This window comes from Aegilops tauschii, chromosome 7, assembly GCF_002575655.3.
Source record: "Aegilops tauschii subsp. strangulata cultivar AL8/78 chromosome 7, Aet v6.0, whole genome shotgun sequence".
In the NCBI taxonomy this organism is placed as follows: Eukaryota; Viridiplantae; Streptophyta; class Magnoliopsida; order Poales; family Poaceae; genus Aegilops; species Aegilops tauschii.
In genome coordinates, this window is record NC_053041.3 from 135,734,908 (window position 1) to 135,751,253 (window position 16,346).

The 16,346-nt window shown below is 45.3% G+C and overlaps 1 protein-coding gene across 1 annotated transcript; it reads right to left on the reverse strand.

Annotated features, from left to right (window-relative positions):
* Window positions 1–240: 240 nt before the first annotated feature.
* Window positions 241–9,372, reverse strand: LOC109778156 (dipeptidyl-peptidase 5). Its single transcript, XM_020336717.4, has 18 exons — window positions 8,998–9,372; window positions 8,049–8,218; window positions 7,189–7,296; window positions 6,940–7,011; window positions 6,677–6,824; window positions 5,952–6,034; window positions 5,215–5,270; window positions 4,896–5,023; window positions 4,722–4,812; window positions 4,555–4,620; window positions 4,245–4,467; window positions 3,954–4,055; window positions 3,719–3,804; window positions 3,519–3,641; window positions 1,629–1,698; window positions 1,441–1,532; window positions 666–770; window positions 241–577 (listed from the first exon to the last, which is right to left on the reverse strand). The coding sequence occupies exons 1-18, from the start codon at window positions 9,312–9,314 to the stop codon at window positions 464–466; spliced, it is 2,154 nt and encodes a 717-aa protein (XP_020192306.1). The 5' UTR covers window positions 9,315–9,372; the 3' UTR covers window positions 241–463.
* Between the last annotated feature and the right edge of the window lie 6,974 nt (window positions 9,373–16,346).

Here is a 16,346-nt window from a genome sequence, read left to right on the forward strand (position 1 = left end):
TCCTCTCCTCGCATGCGAGTCGGACTCTTATGATACGGTATAGAGTAAAGGTAATTAATTGAAGGATCCAACGGTGCACTCTGGCTACGGAGGCGGCTTATCCTTTTCTAGGATCAGCCGGTTTATTTGTACTTCCAGATTACGGTTAGTTCACATTGTATACCACGCACTGTATGGCTCTGGTCCAGTGCCCCGAAGGGAGATTTTTCGAAGCCCTGCCTGGCTTGGGTTCGTGAACGCTTAGGAACAAGCTGCTCTGCAAGCTATACGTTTTTGCAAGGTCTACATGGATTTGGCGTTCATGACTATAATTATGACTGTACGATGGCCTGTAGGAGATCTGCCCGTTCATCAATGGTTATAGCAGTCCCTGCTGTTCAGCACCATTACATCTACACCATCTGTAAAAGGTGAAGTTCTAGAAAGAAAGGTGAACCGATGATACGCTTGTCACTTGCAGTCATCAGTCGAAGTTCTCAATCTTGATCGGAGTTATATCATCTGCCACCTCAAATTTCCCGACTGTTCGAGCAAAAAACACCATCTGCTGCTCCAAGGTGAACTTGATGTTCTCGGCCTGCTCACAGTGAAAAAGGTGAGGATGAGAACCTTGAAAGTCAACAGGGTTAAAGGTAAATGCAATTGGTATTGGTACGGTATCTAACCTTGCGGAACCCATGTTGCTCTCCTTCGTATTCAACCAAGGCAACAGGCAGACCACTTTCTTTCAAGGCCTTGTATATTTTGCGCGCCTGGTCTGGTGGCACGACCTGCACAACATCAAGGAGTGTGAAATATTTCGCAATTGTCTCTTTCAGTCTCACACTTCCACAAGCCAAATGCAGATTATGATTTTGCTGTCGAACAATTGGGTTGACTTCATGAGACATTTTGCACAATGAAACGTTGCAGCAATGATTCATGTTAATGGAGTTCTACGGAGACGCTATACAATTACTTTTTGCCTCAAAAAAATTGCCTCCAAATTTTGCCATTCAGTACTCAGAAAATGGAATCTCAGGGTTACATCTAATACATTGCTTCTGCAGCCCTTCCAGAGTCAGGTCCAAAGCTTGTCAGTTTGTTTAAGGTATATTATAGAATGTGAACGTGGGATTTGTTATTTATTGGAAGTACTTCATATTTCAATCATATATCTCCAAAACACTATGAAAATACAGAAACATGGCTGTTAATTTTACAGGAGGAACTATATCATGACTATCCTAAGAATGGAATGGCTAATCCACTACAGAAGAAACAGAATCTCAGCTGGATATCGATTTCAACTCAGAGCTGCAACACACCGCTCAATATAGTCAGCTCTCGCCTCATATAACTTGATATCATATAGAAACATGCATATACATATACATGGTTCTACTGACTAGGGTACTCATGAATTCATGATAATATATGTGGTTGATGATCAGGACCTACCTTATCATCCAACCCTTGAAACAGAATAACTGGGCATGTAAATTTATTGACAAAGTTGATTGGTGATCTTTCATAGTAAGCTCCTTCGCTTCCTGAAAGGATATCGTGCAGGAAATAAATATTAAAGCATACCAAGGATGGATTGAACATCCTTTTCCAGAACAAAGAATGCTGAGATACTTTCTTACCAACAAGATTGTCCATATAACGGGACTCAAATTTGTGTGTCTCTGCCCTCAGCAAAGTTATATCACCAATCTGCTCATCATTTGAGCAAAAGAATTAGTTATTACGTGCATACAAATGAAGAGCAATATAACAAAAAGACTAAATTAGACCAACCAAAATGGCATTAATCAACTTTATTTTAAAATCAGCCTAATGTAAATGAATGAACAAGTCTAAAGCATGCCATATTGGTTTGGGACCTTTTATTTCCCAAAATAAGCCCCCTTTACGAGAGCTTGGGCATATGCATAAATGTCAAATGCTCCACTTCCCCCAGCAGCACCTTTGGACCAGCTTGTGCTTAGAACTTTCGAAGAAGAAGAAGAATAGCAAAATGAACAGCACCATTATGAGTGGCATGATGACTAAGATTTGGCCATAAGCCCCTAGAAGGTACACCTTGGGCTTGTACCCAAAGCTAGCACCTAGGTTGTGAGGGTAAATCTATATGGCACAATAGGCCACGTTTGGAACTCGAAATTTCACAAGAAAGAGTTCAACTCCCACAGGAATCAAGAAATTTTCTGAGTTCCAAACAGGGCCTATAAGGGTGTGCGCAGGCCACAGGGACACAAAATATTCTTGAATATTCATGCCTTGAGCCAGACACAGAGGGATAAGGCCAGTCAGGCAACCTGCAGTCGGAGAAGAACTAAGGCCCTGTTCGGAACGTAGGTATGCAAAACAAAGGAATAGAAAAATGTGTAGGAATAGGATTAAGGCCAAAGTGAAAACCTACGGGCATGAAATCGCTGGAAAAAGTTCAACTAGTGGCGTTCGAAACGAAGGAAGCCAGCGTAGGATAGAATAAACTAACAGCTGGATTAAAAAATAAAGGGCAACCGGCCGTGCATGCCTCTTGGTGAATCATTGTCGCATGTAAACACAGGCCACATGCACCACCACATTTTTTGCTTTGTGTTGTTGCATGGTTCACCTAAACCAGGTCCACCCCGCCTGTATCAAACGCATCAAATCCTGCAGTCACAGGGCCGCACCTTTTTGCCTCAGGCCTACGCGAAAAATGAGGTCCGAGCGCATGTTTCAGTTCCCGTGAAAAATGGAGGATAGGAAACGTTTCATGAGGAATCGATGCCGCTGTTCCTCTGTACCGAACGCCCCCGAAGGAAAGATATCCATAGGAAAAGAAACCTCCACAATTCCTGTGAAATTCCTTTGTACCGAACACAGCCTAAAGAGAGACCTCTTTACTCTCTTCTTCAGAATGAGCGAGGTGTTTGTGCACCACTCTGGTCCAGGCTTGACTTCTTTGTATAGTCCTGTCTGGTTCCCTCTAGTCCTCTTTCCTTGTGTGCATTCCCCCTCTAGTATAGCTCCATGCAATTATGTCCCCTTTCAATAAAGTTTGTCAGGGCTTCTCCTACAGTTCTCCACCAAAAAGAAGTGGTTGAACCTTTCTGTCTGCTTGTAATATCTTAAATGCTTTATTATAGCTTTCATTCAGACTAAGGAAAATTCAAATTTGCTTTCTGCTGCTCTTTGAGATCAGTAATAGGTTTCTCTTCTTAGCGTAGGGTTTAGCATCTTCTGTGGTATATTCTGCTGTACAACACTTTGTTTCCGTCTTATAATGAAATGAAGAAGGGATGCTATCTCATATCCAAAAAAGAGGATGAATGATAGAATGTAGCCAAATGGAAACAGTGAAACATAAATGCAATTCATGGATGAGCAATATAAAAGTCATAGTAGCGGTCTAAGACAACTATTTTGAGACTGCATGTTTACACAAGGAAAACAAATATAGAAGCTGCACCACCCATTGAGTATCTGTTGAATGTTTGCTTGTAGCAAGACAATAAAATAGATTCTGAAAAGATAGAACTTACACCATACAAAGATGCTCCAGCCTTGAATGTATCTCTGAATGCGAGTGAAGCTAAAGTAGTGTATCCGCCTGCCGATCTCCCAGTTATACAAAGGCGCTGTTCATCTACTTTCCCATTCTCCACCTTACAATAAAGTAGGGTGGCTTGTAAATTGCTATAAATGCTACTGTACTATTAGAATCACTGATGATAAAACGTACCAGGAATCTTGCACAGCTGCAACAATCATCAACATCAACAATACCCCATTTCTTCAATAATCTCTCTCGATACTCTCTCCCATAGCCTTCGGTTTATGTTTCAATAAAGTTTAGCGAGTAGACTAATATAATTAATGCTTCAAATGAATCCAGAGCCTTAGTTACACGACGAAACAAAGAGTTTTCAACATTTACACAATGCATAATCTGAATATTAGTAGAGGTAAGGACAAACCGGTGCTTCCTCCGTAGTTAACATCAAGAAATGCCCACCCTCGACTTGTCCAATACTGGACACTAAGGTCTAGAACTCCACGTGTTTCAGCTGTAGGTCCTCCTGCAAATTGTGGTAAGTGTCAAAACTCCATGGTTTTGTTATCATCATGGAAAACAGAGTAGTATCCCGTAACTCACTTAACAAACCAACATCTTTCAACGTAATTAACAAAAGCACACACAAAAACACACTGAACTTGAGTATGCATAATTATTTCGAGGCATCACAAGGGTTCATTAATTCCTTTACCATGTGTTTTGACAAGCAATGGAGGCTTTTCATCTGGTAAACCTTCAAACATGGGATTCAACGGTGGGTAGAAGTAGGCATAAGCCTTCTGCCCAGGGCTGGATGTCGGGAACTCGATAAATTCTGGGGTGCTGAAAAAAGATCTATACTGCATAACATTTGGTGAGGAGGACCAGACTATTGAGAAACTAATTACTTTTGTTTTGTTCTCATCCAGAGTAACCTGGAAAGAAACAACATATGTGCTGCATCAGTCGATGCACTAATACATCATCAATCCATAACCAAAAGTGTGGATGTCACTAAAAACCTTTGCAATTGACGTGGGGATGCTTCCAGATGCACCTTCAATATAGAAGTAATCATTTCCAGTAACCTGCCAGACCACAATTAGATCATTACAACTAGCAGCATGAAATACCATATTATACACGCAACAAAATTTTAAATAGAGCGTATGCAGATTCTGATGCTTACAACATTGGACAAATCGGAGAAAGGGATGTCGAGCAATGAAACAGAACCTGAATCACAATCTAGAACACCAAGATATGATTTTCCGAGCTGCCTGCGTGACATCAGTATTTAAATATGTTTCATCAACAAAATATGACAATGAAACAAGCAACTTTACAGAATTATTATCACAACCTGTAAGTGAAAACGATGTGATTGCTTTTTCCTAGAAAATCGTAAGAGTTGATGCCAAAAACCCACAATGGTCTTGTGAACTCAGCATCTAATGTGTACATCGGAACAACCTCATTGGTGTGTTCAACCTGATACAAAGAAGTGCAGAGATATTTTATGCAAGCAAAGATAAGATGATGACAGAGAATGTAGTATTTAATCACCATGTCGTAAGTCACAAGCTTTCAAGTTATTACTCTCCATGACAGAAAACAGCAACAGTGTCATCAAAATGTATGAATATTAAAGATCTCAAGTCCTGAGAGAAATAACAAATTACCCATTTATGAATGTTCCAGAATCCACTCCCTCTGTCAGTTACGAAAAACAGTTCTCCTGCAAGGTTTTTTTTTAGATAATGAGTTCTCCTGCAAGCTTGCATGTACTAAAATAATTTTGTTCTAGAAGTTGCAAGCAATGATCAAATTATGGTAGTCAGTAGTCAGCTTATTATTGTGGAAGCAGATATATTGATACTAAAGTTCTGTAGGATAGGAAATCAAACAGTTCAATCAGTAGGCAGCATGAACTGTGAACAAAGTATCGTACTTCCATATTGAAGATAACCTTTTTTATCTATGGAGAAATTTTTCATATTATGGGCACAAACTATGATAGTCCATTTAGTTGAAGCAGCTCCAAGAAATGTTGAATCAAGAAATTGTCAGACCAACAGAAACTAGTGACTATTTGACTTTGGGCACAAACTATGATAGTCCATTTAGCACAAACTATGACGTGAATCTCGACATTATAAAACTTCCAGTTCCATCATCAAACAGAAGAGTGTATTGAAGCCATAAAGATGCACACCTAAAGAGTATGGAAAGATATGTAAGTGCTTGTCAACTTCACATATTAAATGCAATAAAAATGTGTTTGACTTTGTTCGGGAACAGAACTTCAGAAATAAAACAAAAGAGCAAAATATTACACTAATGAGGAATGTCTTTATCACTCAAGTAAGCACAGTAACATATATCCAAGGAAATAACAAGGAATACAGGCAAATGACACCTTTTGGTGACCATTTAGGCTCGGCAGGGGATTCCACCAACATCGGATTGCTTCCAGCAACACAGACACGTTCGGTCAAGTCTCTGCACACAAATAAAGCAACAGGTAGAAAGGTAATTGACGGCAGCTAAGGCTGTAGTTGATGTAATCTCGCTTTCTTTTGGGGTGCTTGTTCTAAGCTGGGAGGTCTCTTCCTGCTGGTCCGGGATATGATACGAGCCATGTGGGGCCCTCTATGCTTTCCTATGTACCCAGGTGTTCCCTGATTTATTGTTCTGTTAAACCTGTTTGGGCTTTAATACAAAAGCTCAGCCAAGGGCCTTTTATCTGAAAAGCTAGTTTTTATTGGTGGATCTCTCTCAGCTAGTAGCCATGACATCCTGATCTGTTGCCACTGGGGGAAGCAGGGCCTGGTCAGCCCCACATGAAAAAAAGGGGGCGGGAGGTGCCTGGTTTTCCTGGTAACTAACTATTGGAATGTGTTTCGTAACTACATTGTGGTAACAGACGAGTTTTTTGGAGATGTAATACATAAAGTGTCCCTAAAGGTGGGCATAAAGGTGCAATCGAACTCCTTCAGTACCATGGTAGATATGCAGAATGTATCTACTGACAAAGTGCCTGCCTATCCATATTTAGGTGTGGATTGACTAAGTTATTTTTAGTTATAACATATCATGCAAGGAAAGACAGGATGTTCCAGTTCAAAAGATAATGCCATTTACCCGCTTTCAGAGAAGTAGCCAACCCAGAGTTCTGATTTATCCCATGGCATGTTTGGGTGACCCCACTCAATCCATGCCATCCTCTTTTTAGTTGGATCAATTCGAGGAGAAGCATAGAAGTCATTCCCACTGATCAGCACCTTCGGTTCTTCAATAAAGAAAATATGTGAGGTACTGTTAATCACAACATCAAACCAGAGTAAACATCACAATAAACCAACAGACATAGATCACTTGGTAGAAATAGAATTTTCTAGTCTTACCATGGACATCACCATTGCTTAAGTTTATAGACACAATTGTTGTAGCGGGATTCAAGCTACTCGTTCGCCGGTCTATCAAGAAATTTGAGCATGTCAGAGTTCAGTAGTTCATCCTGTAACAAGATACTACCTCCATTCCAAAATATAAGACGTTATGGTAGGCTAAACTAGCCTACCAAAACGTCTTATATTTTAGAACAGAGGTAGTATACTGCATGTAAGGCTGTAAACAAATCATATGCAAAATACCTTCCATCACAGTAATATAACGGCTGAAGTGTGGGTCAAAGACACCATCAGCATAACTGACATCAGGTGCACCATAATCGGGTGTAAGAGGCACAGGCAGACTACCAGCTGAAAAGGGAAAATAATCATGTGAAATGGTTTAAAATAAAGCGACATCATAGTTTAGTTTGCTGAAGATAAAATGTTAAATGGTTCTAAAGAGTTGATATGATATAGTGCCAATCCTTACAACCTCCCTAAGCCATCTTGCATACTCATCCTTGTACAGCTTTTTATAGTTCACAAAACATATATTGTCGAGGCATCCCCTACAGTTCTCAGTCAAACAAGACTCCCTAGTTTTCCTGTCAGACACATTGTAACATTCATTTGTTGCCAATGATAAGTATTCAGCCTAAAATGTAAGTTGTTCTCGTGCAATCATGATTAGGGCAGAGCGCTTTAGCTAGCCCGCATATTGATTACGATGTTGGATGATCTCAGAGATAAGTTTATTAGGCACTCATATCCGGGCTTAAGTACTACTCCCTCTGTATCAAAATATAAGACGTTTTTTGACACTGAGTAGTATATTGCATCGGCTATGTTGGCATCACTCTTTCTGACCCTGTTCTTCTCACATTTTTAGGCATACTGTACTCATATTACCCATTTGAATGAACACAGCAACCTATGCAGTAATCTATGAAGGGGTATGTAATGGAATGTAAGACCATAGTGTTTGACACAGTAATAAAATTAAGTAATCAAAGTAAACACCACATAATTCCAACTTAACTACACTCCATTATTGACATGGCGCGAGTGGATTAGAGTTATATTGAACTAACTCCATTCTAAATGCTTACTATCCCACTTACTTCCGATTGGTTGTTTGTACAGGCGCTGATCCTTGTAGTTTGAGAAAACAACAACATTATCTTGGACTGCAAATGCACCGCCTCCATATTCTTGAGCCAGAGTGCGTGCTGCAAATTCCTGAGGTATGATATCCACAGGCTTGTCATCCTCCTTTACAATAACCATGCGCCTGAATACAAAATTAGTTAAATATGGTGCAAAAATATTCAATTGTGTGTCTCCACACAAACTAACTGAAGCCTACCAAGATTGAATATGGTACACCAATAATCAGCATTAATGTAAAGTAATTGACATAGGCTGAGGAGTTTGATATGTTCACTAATAGAGATCCATTGTGTCATTGATTGTGAACGAGGAAGGATGTGTTATGTGAGATTCAGTCGTGATACCAATACAATTTTATCTCGCGTGCAAAACGCACACACTTAGGCTTGGCACACTCTGGAACTTTATATTTGTAAATGTGCAATGCTGTTGCAATTTGCTTCTACAGAAAAAAAAAAAGAATAATCATAAGTCATGCAATCAGTCTCATTTGAGATGTCTTCCCTCTTCCAGAGTTGAGAGAGAATCTTTCTCTAGGAATCTGTACTCTGGTGGTAAACAAAACGAACATTAATCTGCCAAGAACCTAACGCTCCAGAAAGTGACGCCAAATCATATTCTCTATCCTATTCAGCTATGTCCACAATCCACTTGAGGTGATAGAATAGAACTACTGAGCCCTCTGCTACAGTGGTGCCCAATGCAGTTAGATGTCCCACAAGCTGTGAAGACAACTGCAGATATGAGCAGTTGCTAAGAAATTACCATTAACTAGCTCAGCAATCAGAACACGTGGTAAAGCTACAGGAAACTATACAGTCTTGCACAATCACCAACAATGTTTAGCAGTTCAAAGCTACGAGGTACAAATCTGGAAGCGCGGAAGCAGTGGTTACTCACCCTTTCTCCTCGGGGCGGCCCTCGATCCATAGCAGGCGGCCGTCTCCGGCGAGGGCGATGTCTCCGAGGCGCTTGGAGGCGCCGGAGACGACGTCCGCGGTGATGGGCGACCTCCAGGACCCGAACGGCGCCGCCGTGGGCCTCTCCCCTCCCGCGGCGTCTGCCGGCGCGGGAGAGGCGGCGGCGGAGGAGGAGGACATGCGGGGCGGCGAGGCGAGGGGGCGGCGGAGGCGGAGGCGGGGGAAGGCACGGAGGAGGAGCGCCGGGGCGGAGGTGGAGCAGGCTGCGGGTAAGATGGAGGCGAGAAGTGTCGCCATTACCGGGGGCGTGGACTGTGATTTTATACATACAGGTTTAGGTGGGGTTTTGCGGCTATAGTGCGAGTCTGCGAGAGCAACCACCTTCCCGAATATATGAAATTAAATCAAAAAAGCATAACTGCATTTTTATTAAAATAAAAATGGCAGATTGTATATACTCCCTCCCTTCCTAAATATTTATCTTTTTAGATATTTCGATAAGTGACTACATACGAAACAAAATGAGTGAATCTACACTCTAAAATATGTTTATGTACATCCGTATGTGGTAATCCATTTGAAATATCTAGAAAGACAAATATTTAGAATGGAGGGAGTAGATGCCTAACTGGCTTTTTGCAAAAACAAAAAATGAAACAAATATTTTTTTTCAAAAATCTTCCGATCTATTCATGATATGTCATGTCATGTCAGTACAAAGAACACCAGAAGTAACAAAAATTACAACCAGGTATGTAGACCATTTGCGACGACTACAAACAATGGAGCGAGCAGAAAGAGTGCCGCCATCATTGCCCCTCCCTCTCTGGAGCCGAGCAAACCTTGTGATAGCAGTCACTCCGGAAAGTCGTCGTACTGGCTGCTAAGGCCCTAAACTACCAGTTCACTGAAACAACAACCGTCACACGATGAAAAGAATCTTGCAGTGGAAGGATACAACCTGACACCACACGCTCTTTAATGACACTAGATGCACCACTGGGACAGGGGCTGAGCGGGAAGGAGCCGCCACCGCCTCACCTCCCTGAGGATGACACAACTCTAACCTAACTAAAGAATGTTGAAATGGAGCTGAGCAAACCTTGGTATAGTAGTCCGTTCGGAATTCATCATGCTAAGGTCGTAAAAGACAAGTGCACCAAAACAACAACTGTCGCCTAATGCAAAGAAGCTTAGATTGGAAGGATACAACCTGATACCACACAAACAAAGTTTGGATCCAAATAGATCCATCGAAGACTAGCACCGACAGAATCTCGCAAAGTTAGCCGGAGACACAAATCCACACACTCTCTGAAAATACTAGATGCCCTTTGGCCTCTCTCCACGCCATCACGCGTATTGGCTCGGACCCCGGTCGTCGTCGGTGGTGACTTCAATCTCCTCCGTTTTGCAGAGGATAAGAATAACGATCTAGTTAACTTCCCGCGCATGCAGATGTTCAATGACTGCATTGCTGACCTCGGTCTGCGGAAATTAGATAGGATTGGTGCCGGGTTCACCTGGACCAACCGCCAGGCCGACCCGAGTCGCTCCGTGTTGGATAGGGTCTTGGTCTCTCCTAAGTGGGAGCTGAGGTGCCCTCTGGCCTCTCTCCGCGCCATCACGCGTATTGGCTCGGACCACGTTCCTCTGCTTCTATCTTCTCAGGATGAACGCCCCCCCCCCACCGCTCCTAGATTTTGCTTCGAGACCTTCTGGCTTAAGCAGAACGGGTTCGCTGAGGCCGTGCGCGGCCGCTGGCTCGAGGCCCACCTCGCATCCCACAGGTCCATCTCTGCGGTGGACGACTGGCACTTCTGTGCCAAGCGCTCTCGCCAGTTCATGAAGGGGTGGGGCGCGAATCTTGGGCGGGATCTCCATCTCCGCAAGAAGGCCCTCCTTGACTCCATTCAGGCCCTGGACCTTCGGGCGGACACGGTGGGCCTCTCTCCTGACGAGTGGATGCAGCGGTATGATCTCGAGGACCAGCTTATGGTCATCTACACAGACGAGGAGGCTTATTGGCGCCTTCGGGGTACCCAAAAGTGGGTCCTCAAGGGCGACGCGAACACCGTCTACTTCCAGGCGATCGCCAATGGTCGTAGGCGGCGTAATACCATCCCATTTCTGTGGGATGGTGAGACCCTCCTGCAGCGGCCTGCTGACATCCGCGCCCATGTTGACGGTTTCTATCACGACCTGTTTTCAGCCCCCCCTAGGTGGGGCTTAGCTCTTGCGCCTCACTTCTGGGATGCCCCGCAGTGCATATCGGCCGCAGACAATGCGATCCTCACAGCCCCGTTCTCTGAGGAGGAAGTGTGGCTTGCGATTAAAGGGATGAACCCCTCGTCCGCCCCGGGCCCTGACGGCCTCCCGGTTAAGTTCTTCCAGTCATTCTGGCCCGCCATCAAGCAGGAGGTCATGGCTCTCTTCGAGGAATTCTATGTTGGCTCCATCGACCTCAAGCGCCTTAACTACGGGATTATCACTTTGATTCCAAAGGTCCCGGGCGCCTCCGACATCCGCCAGTTCCGTCCTATCACGGTGATCAATGTGATCTTCCGCATTCTTGCCAAGGGGTACGCCAATAAGGTGGCCCCGTTAGCTGACCGAATCACCCACCCGGACCAATCCGCCTTTATTCAGGGCCGATTTATCTTGGATGGGGTTCTGGTGTTCCACAAAGTCCTGCACGAGGTCCGTTCCAAAAACCTCAAAGCAGTGTTCCTGAAGATTGACTTTCATAAGGCGTATGACAGGGTTAGCTGGCCTTTCCTTCGGGAGGTGTTGCTGAGGAAAGGGTTTGATGATCGCTGGGTGTCCCGGTTCATGCAGATGGTTTCGTCGGGTCGCACCGCGGTGAACATTAATGGGGAAATCGGACCCTACTTCCCCACCTTTTCTGGGGTTAGACAGGGGGACCCCTTTTCCCTGTTCCTGTTCAACATGGTGGTTGATGCCTTGGCCTCGATTCTGGATAAGGCCACGGCCGCCGGCCACATTCTAGACATTACCCCGCACTTGGTGGACAGAGGCGGCGTACCCTCCTCCAATACGCCGATGACACCATCATCATGGTGCAAGGCTCGGCGCCAGAGATCTCGAACCTGAAATTCCTACTTCCATGCTTCCAACACCTTTCGGGCCTCAGAATAAACTTCGATAAGAGCGAGGTGATGGTGTTGGGGAACGTAGTAATTTCAAAAAATTTCCTAGGCACACATAGGATCATGGTGATGCATAGCAACGAGAGGGGAGAGTGTTGTCCACGTACCCTCGTAGACCGAAAGCGGAAGCGTTAGCACAACGCGGTTGATGTAGTCGTACGTCTTCACGATCCGACCGATCAAGTACCGAACGCACGGCACCTCCGAGCTCAGCACACGTTCAGCCCGATGACGTCCCTCGAACTCCGATCCAGCCGAGTGTTGAGGGAGAGTTTCGTCAGCACGACGGCGTGGTGACGATGATGATGTTCTACCGACGCAGGGCTTCGCCTAAGCACCGCTACAGTATTATCGAGGTGGACTATGGTGGAGGGGGGCACCGCACACGGCTTAAAGATCAAACGATCAATTGTTGTGTCTTTGGGGTGCCCCTCTGCCCCCGTATATAAAGGAACAAGGGGGGGAGTTGCGGCCGGCCAGGAGGAGGCGCGCCAGGAGGAGTCCTACTCCCACCGGGAGTAGGATCCCCCCCTCCAAGTAGTAGGAGTAGGAGTCAAGGAAAGGGGAGAGAAGAGAAGGAAGGAGGGGGCGCAGCCCCTCCCCCTAGTCCAATTCGGACTAGGCCTTGGGGGGGTGCCCAGCCTCTCCTCTCTCTTTCCCGTAAAGCCCAATAAGGCCCATATACTCCCGGCGAATTCCCGTAACTCTCCGGTACTCCGAAAAATACCCGAATCACTCGGAACCTTTCCGATGTCCGAATTGTTGGAAATATGCCCTAGAGGCAATAATAAAATGGTTATTATTGTATTTCCTTGTTCATGATAATTGTCTGTTGTTCATGCTATAATTGTATTAACTGGAAACCGTAATACATGTGTGAATACATAAACCACAACATGTCCCTAGTAAGCCTCTAGTTGACTAGCTCGTTGATCAATAGATGGTTATGGTTTCCTGACCATGGACATTGGATGTCATTGATAACGGGATCACATCATTAGGAGAATGATGTGATGGACAAGACCCAATCCTAAGCATAGCACAAGATCGTGTAGTTCGTTTGCTAGAGCTTTTCTAATGTCAAGTATCATTTCCTTAGACCATGAGATTGTGCAACTCCCGGATACCGTAGGAATGCTTTGGGTGTACCAAACGTCACAACGTAACTGGGTGGCTATAAAGGTGCACTACAGGTATCTCCGAAAGTGTCTGTTGGGTTGGCACGAATCGAGACTAGGATTTGTCACTCCGTATGACGGAGAGGTATCTCTGGGCCCACTCGGTAATGCATCATCATAATGAGCTCAATGTGACTAAGGAGTTAGCCACGGGATCATGCGTTACGGTACGAGTAAAGTGACTTGCCGGTAACGAGATTGGACAAGGTATTGGGATACCGACGATCGAATCTCGGGCAAGTAACGTACCGATTGACAAAGGGAATTGTATACGGGATTGATTGAATCCTCGACATCGTGGTTCATCCGATGAGATCGTCGTGGAACATGTGGGAGCCAACATGGGTATCCAGATCCCGTTGTTGGTTATTGACCGGAGAGTCGTCTCGGTCATGTCTGCATGTCTCCCGAACCCGTAGGGTCTACACACTTAAGGTTCGGTGACGCTAGAGTTGTAGAGATATTAGTATGCGGTTAAACGAAAGTTGTTCGGAGTCTCGGATGAGATCCCGGACGTCACGAGGAGTTCCAGAATGGTCCGGAGGTAAAGATTTATATATGGGAAGTCCTATTTTGGCCACCGGAAAATGTTCGGGATTTTTCGGTATTGTACCGGGAAGGTTCTAGAAGGTTCTGAAGTGGGGCCCACCTGCATGGGGGAACCCACATGAACGTGGGTAGTGGGGGCAAGGCCCCACACCCCTGGTCAAGGCGCACCAAGATCCCACCTTAGAAGGAATAAGATCATATCCCGAAGGGATAAGATCAAGATCCCTAAAAAGGGGGGATAACAATCGATGGGGAAGGGAAATGATGGGATTTCTTTCCCCCACCTTTGCCAACGCCCCAATGGACTTGGAGGGCAAGAAACCAGCCCCCTCCACCCCTATATATAGTGGGGAGGCGCATGGGAGCAGCACCCCAAGCCCTGGCGCCTCCCTCCCTCCCGTGACACCTCTTCCTCCCCGCTTGCGCTTGGCGAAGCCCTGCCGGGATCCCGCTACTTCCACCACCACGCCGTCGTGCTGCTGGATCTCCATCAACTTCTCCTCCCCCTTTGCTGGATCAAGAAGGAGGAGACGTCCCCGCTCCGTACGTGTGTTGAACGCGGAGGTGCCGTCCGTTCGGCGCTAGGATCATCGGTGATTTGGATCACGACGAGTACGACTCCATCAACCCCGTTCTCTTGAACGCTTCCGCGCGCGATCTACAAGGGTATGTAGATGCACTCCCCTCTCTCTCGTTGCTAGATGACTCCATAGATTGATCTTGGTGATACGTAGAAAATTTTAAATTTCTGCTACGTTCCCCAACACGAATATAGTCGTCCAATATATCGATCTTTACGTCTCGACCATTTCGAGACTCCTCGTCATGTCCCCGATCTCATCCGGGACTCCGAACTACCTTCGGTACATCAAAACACATAAACTCATAATATAACCATCATCGAACTTTAAGCGTGCGGACCCTGCGGGTTCGAGAACTATGTAGACATGACCGAGACACGTCTCCGGTCAATAACCAATAGCGGAACCTGGATGCTCATATTGGCTCCCACATATTCTACGAAGATCTTTATCGGTCAGACCGCATAACAACATACGTTGTTCCCTTTGTCATCGGTATGTTACTTGCCCGAGATTCGATCGTCGGTATCTCAATACCTAGTTCAATCTCGTTATCGGCAAGTCTCTTTACTCGTTCCGTAATACATCATCCCGCAACTAACTCATTAGTTGCAATGCTTGCAAGGCTTAAGTGATGTGCATTACCGAGAGGGCCCAGAGATACCTCTCCGACAATCGGAGTGACAAATCCTAATCTCGAAATACGCCAACCCAACAAGTACCTTTGGAGACACCTAATCACCGAGTTACGTTGTGACGTTTGGTAGCACACAAAGTGTTCCTCCGGTAAACGGGAGTTGCATAATCTCATAGTCATAGGAACATGTATAAGTCATGAAGAAAGCAATAGCAACATACTAAACGATCGAGTGCTAAGCTAACGGAATGGGTCAAGTCAATCACATCATTCTCCTAATGATGTGACCCCGTTAATCAAATGACAACTCATGTCTATGGCTAGGAAACATAACCATCTTTGATCAACGAGCTAGTCAAGTAGAGGCATACTAGTGACACTCTGTTTGTCTATGTATTCACACATGTATCATGTTTCTGGTTAATACAATTCTAGCATGAATAATAAACATTTATCATGATATAAGGAAATAAATAATAACTTTATTATTGCCTCTAGGGCATATTTCCTTCAGATGGTTCTAGGATATTTGCCCTCTGAGAGCCAGAGTATCGCTAACCGACTTAACTGTCAGTTGGGGACATTCCCTACTACCTACCTAGGGGTCCCCATTAGTGACTCCCGTCTGACCGTGGCTGATCTGCGGCCCTCGGTCCTCAAGCTCCACCACTGCATCGAGCCGTGGCTGGGGCGATGGCTTTCTAAGGCAGCCCGTACGGTCCTCATCAACTCGTCCCTCTCCACTCTCCTCATGTTCATCATGAGCTTCTATAGCCTCCCCGAGACTCTTCACCATGAGATCGGTTCGATCCAGGCCCGGTTCTATTGGGCTGGTGAGGGCGACAAGCAGAAGTGCCATATGGTCCGCTGGACCAAAATCTGCAAGCCCCGCGACCAAGGTGGCCTTGGAATCATGTCCTCCAAGCTCATGAACTTGGCCCTTCTCACTCGTTGGCTCTGGCGCATTGCTAATGGCGATGGAGGCCTGTGGTTGCAGATCGTGCGCCGTAAATACCTGCGCGGACAGCCCCTCGCCTTTGCGTTAGGTCTAAAGGGTCACAGTTCTGGCAGTCTGTCATTCAGCTTCTACCGGTCCTCCGCATTGGGACATCCATCTCGATCGAAACTGGGACATCTACGCTATTTTGTCTTGACCGCTGGGCTGGGGACCTCCCCTTCGCAGCGAGGTTTCCTGACCTCTTCTCCATCGCCGT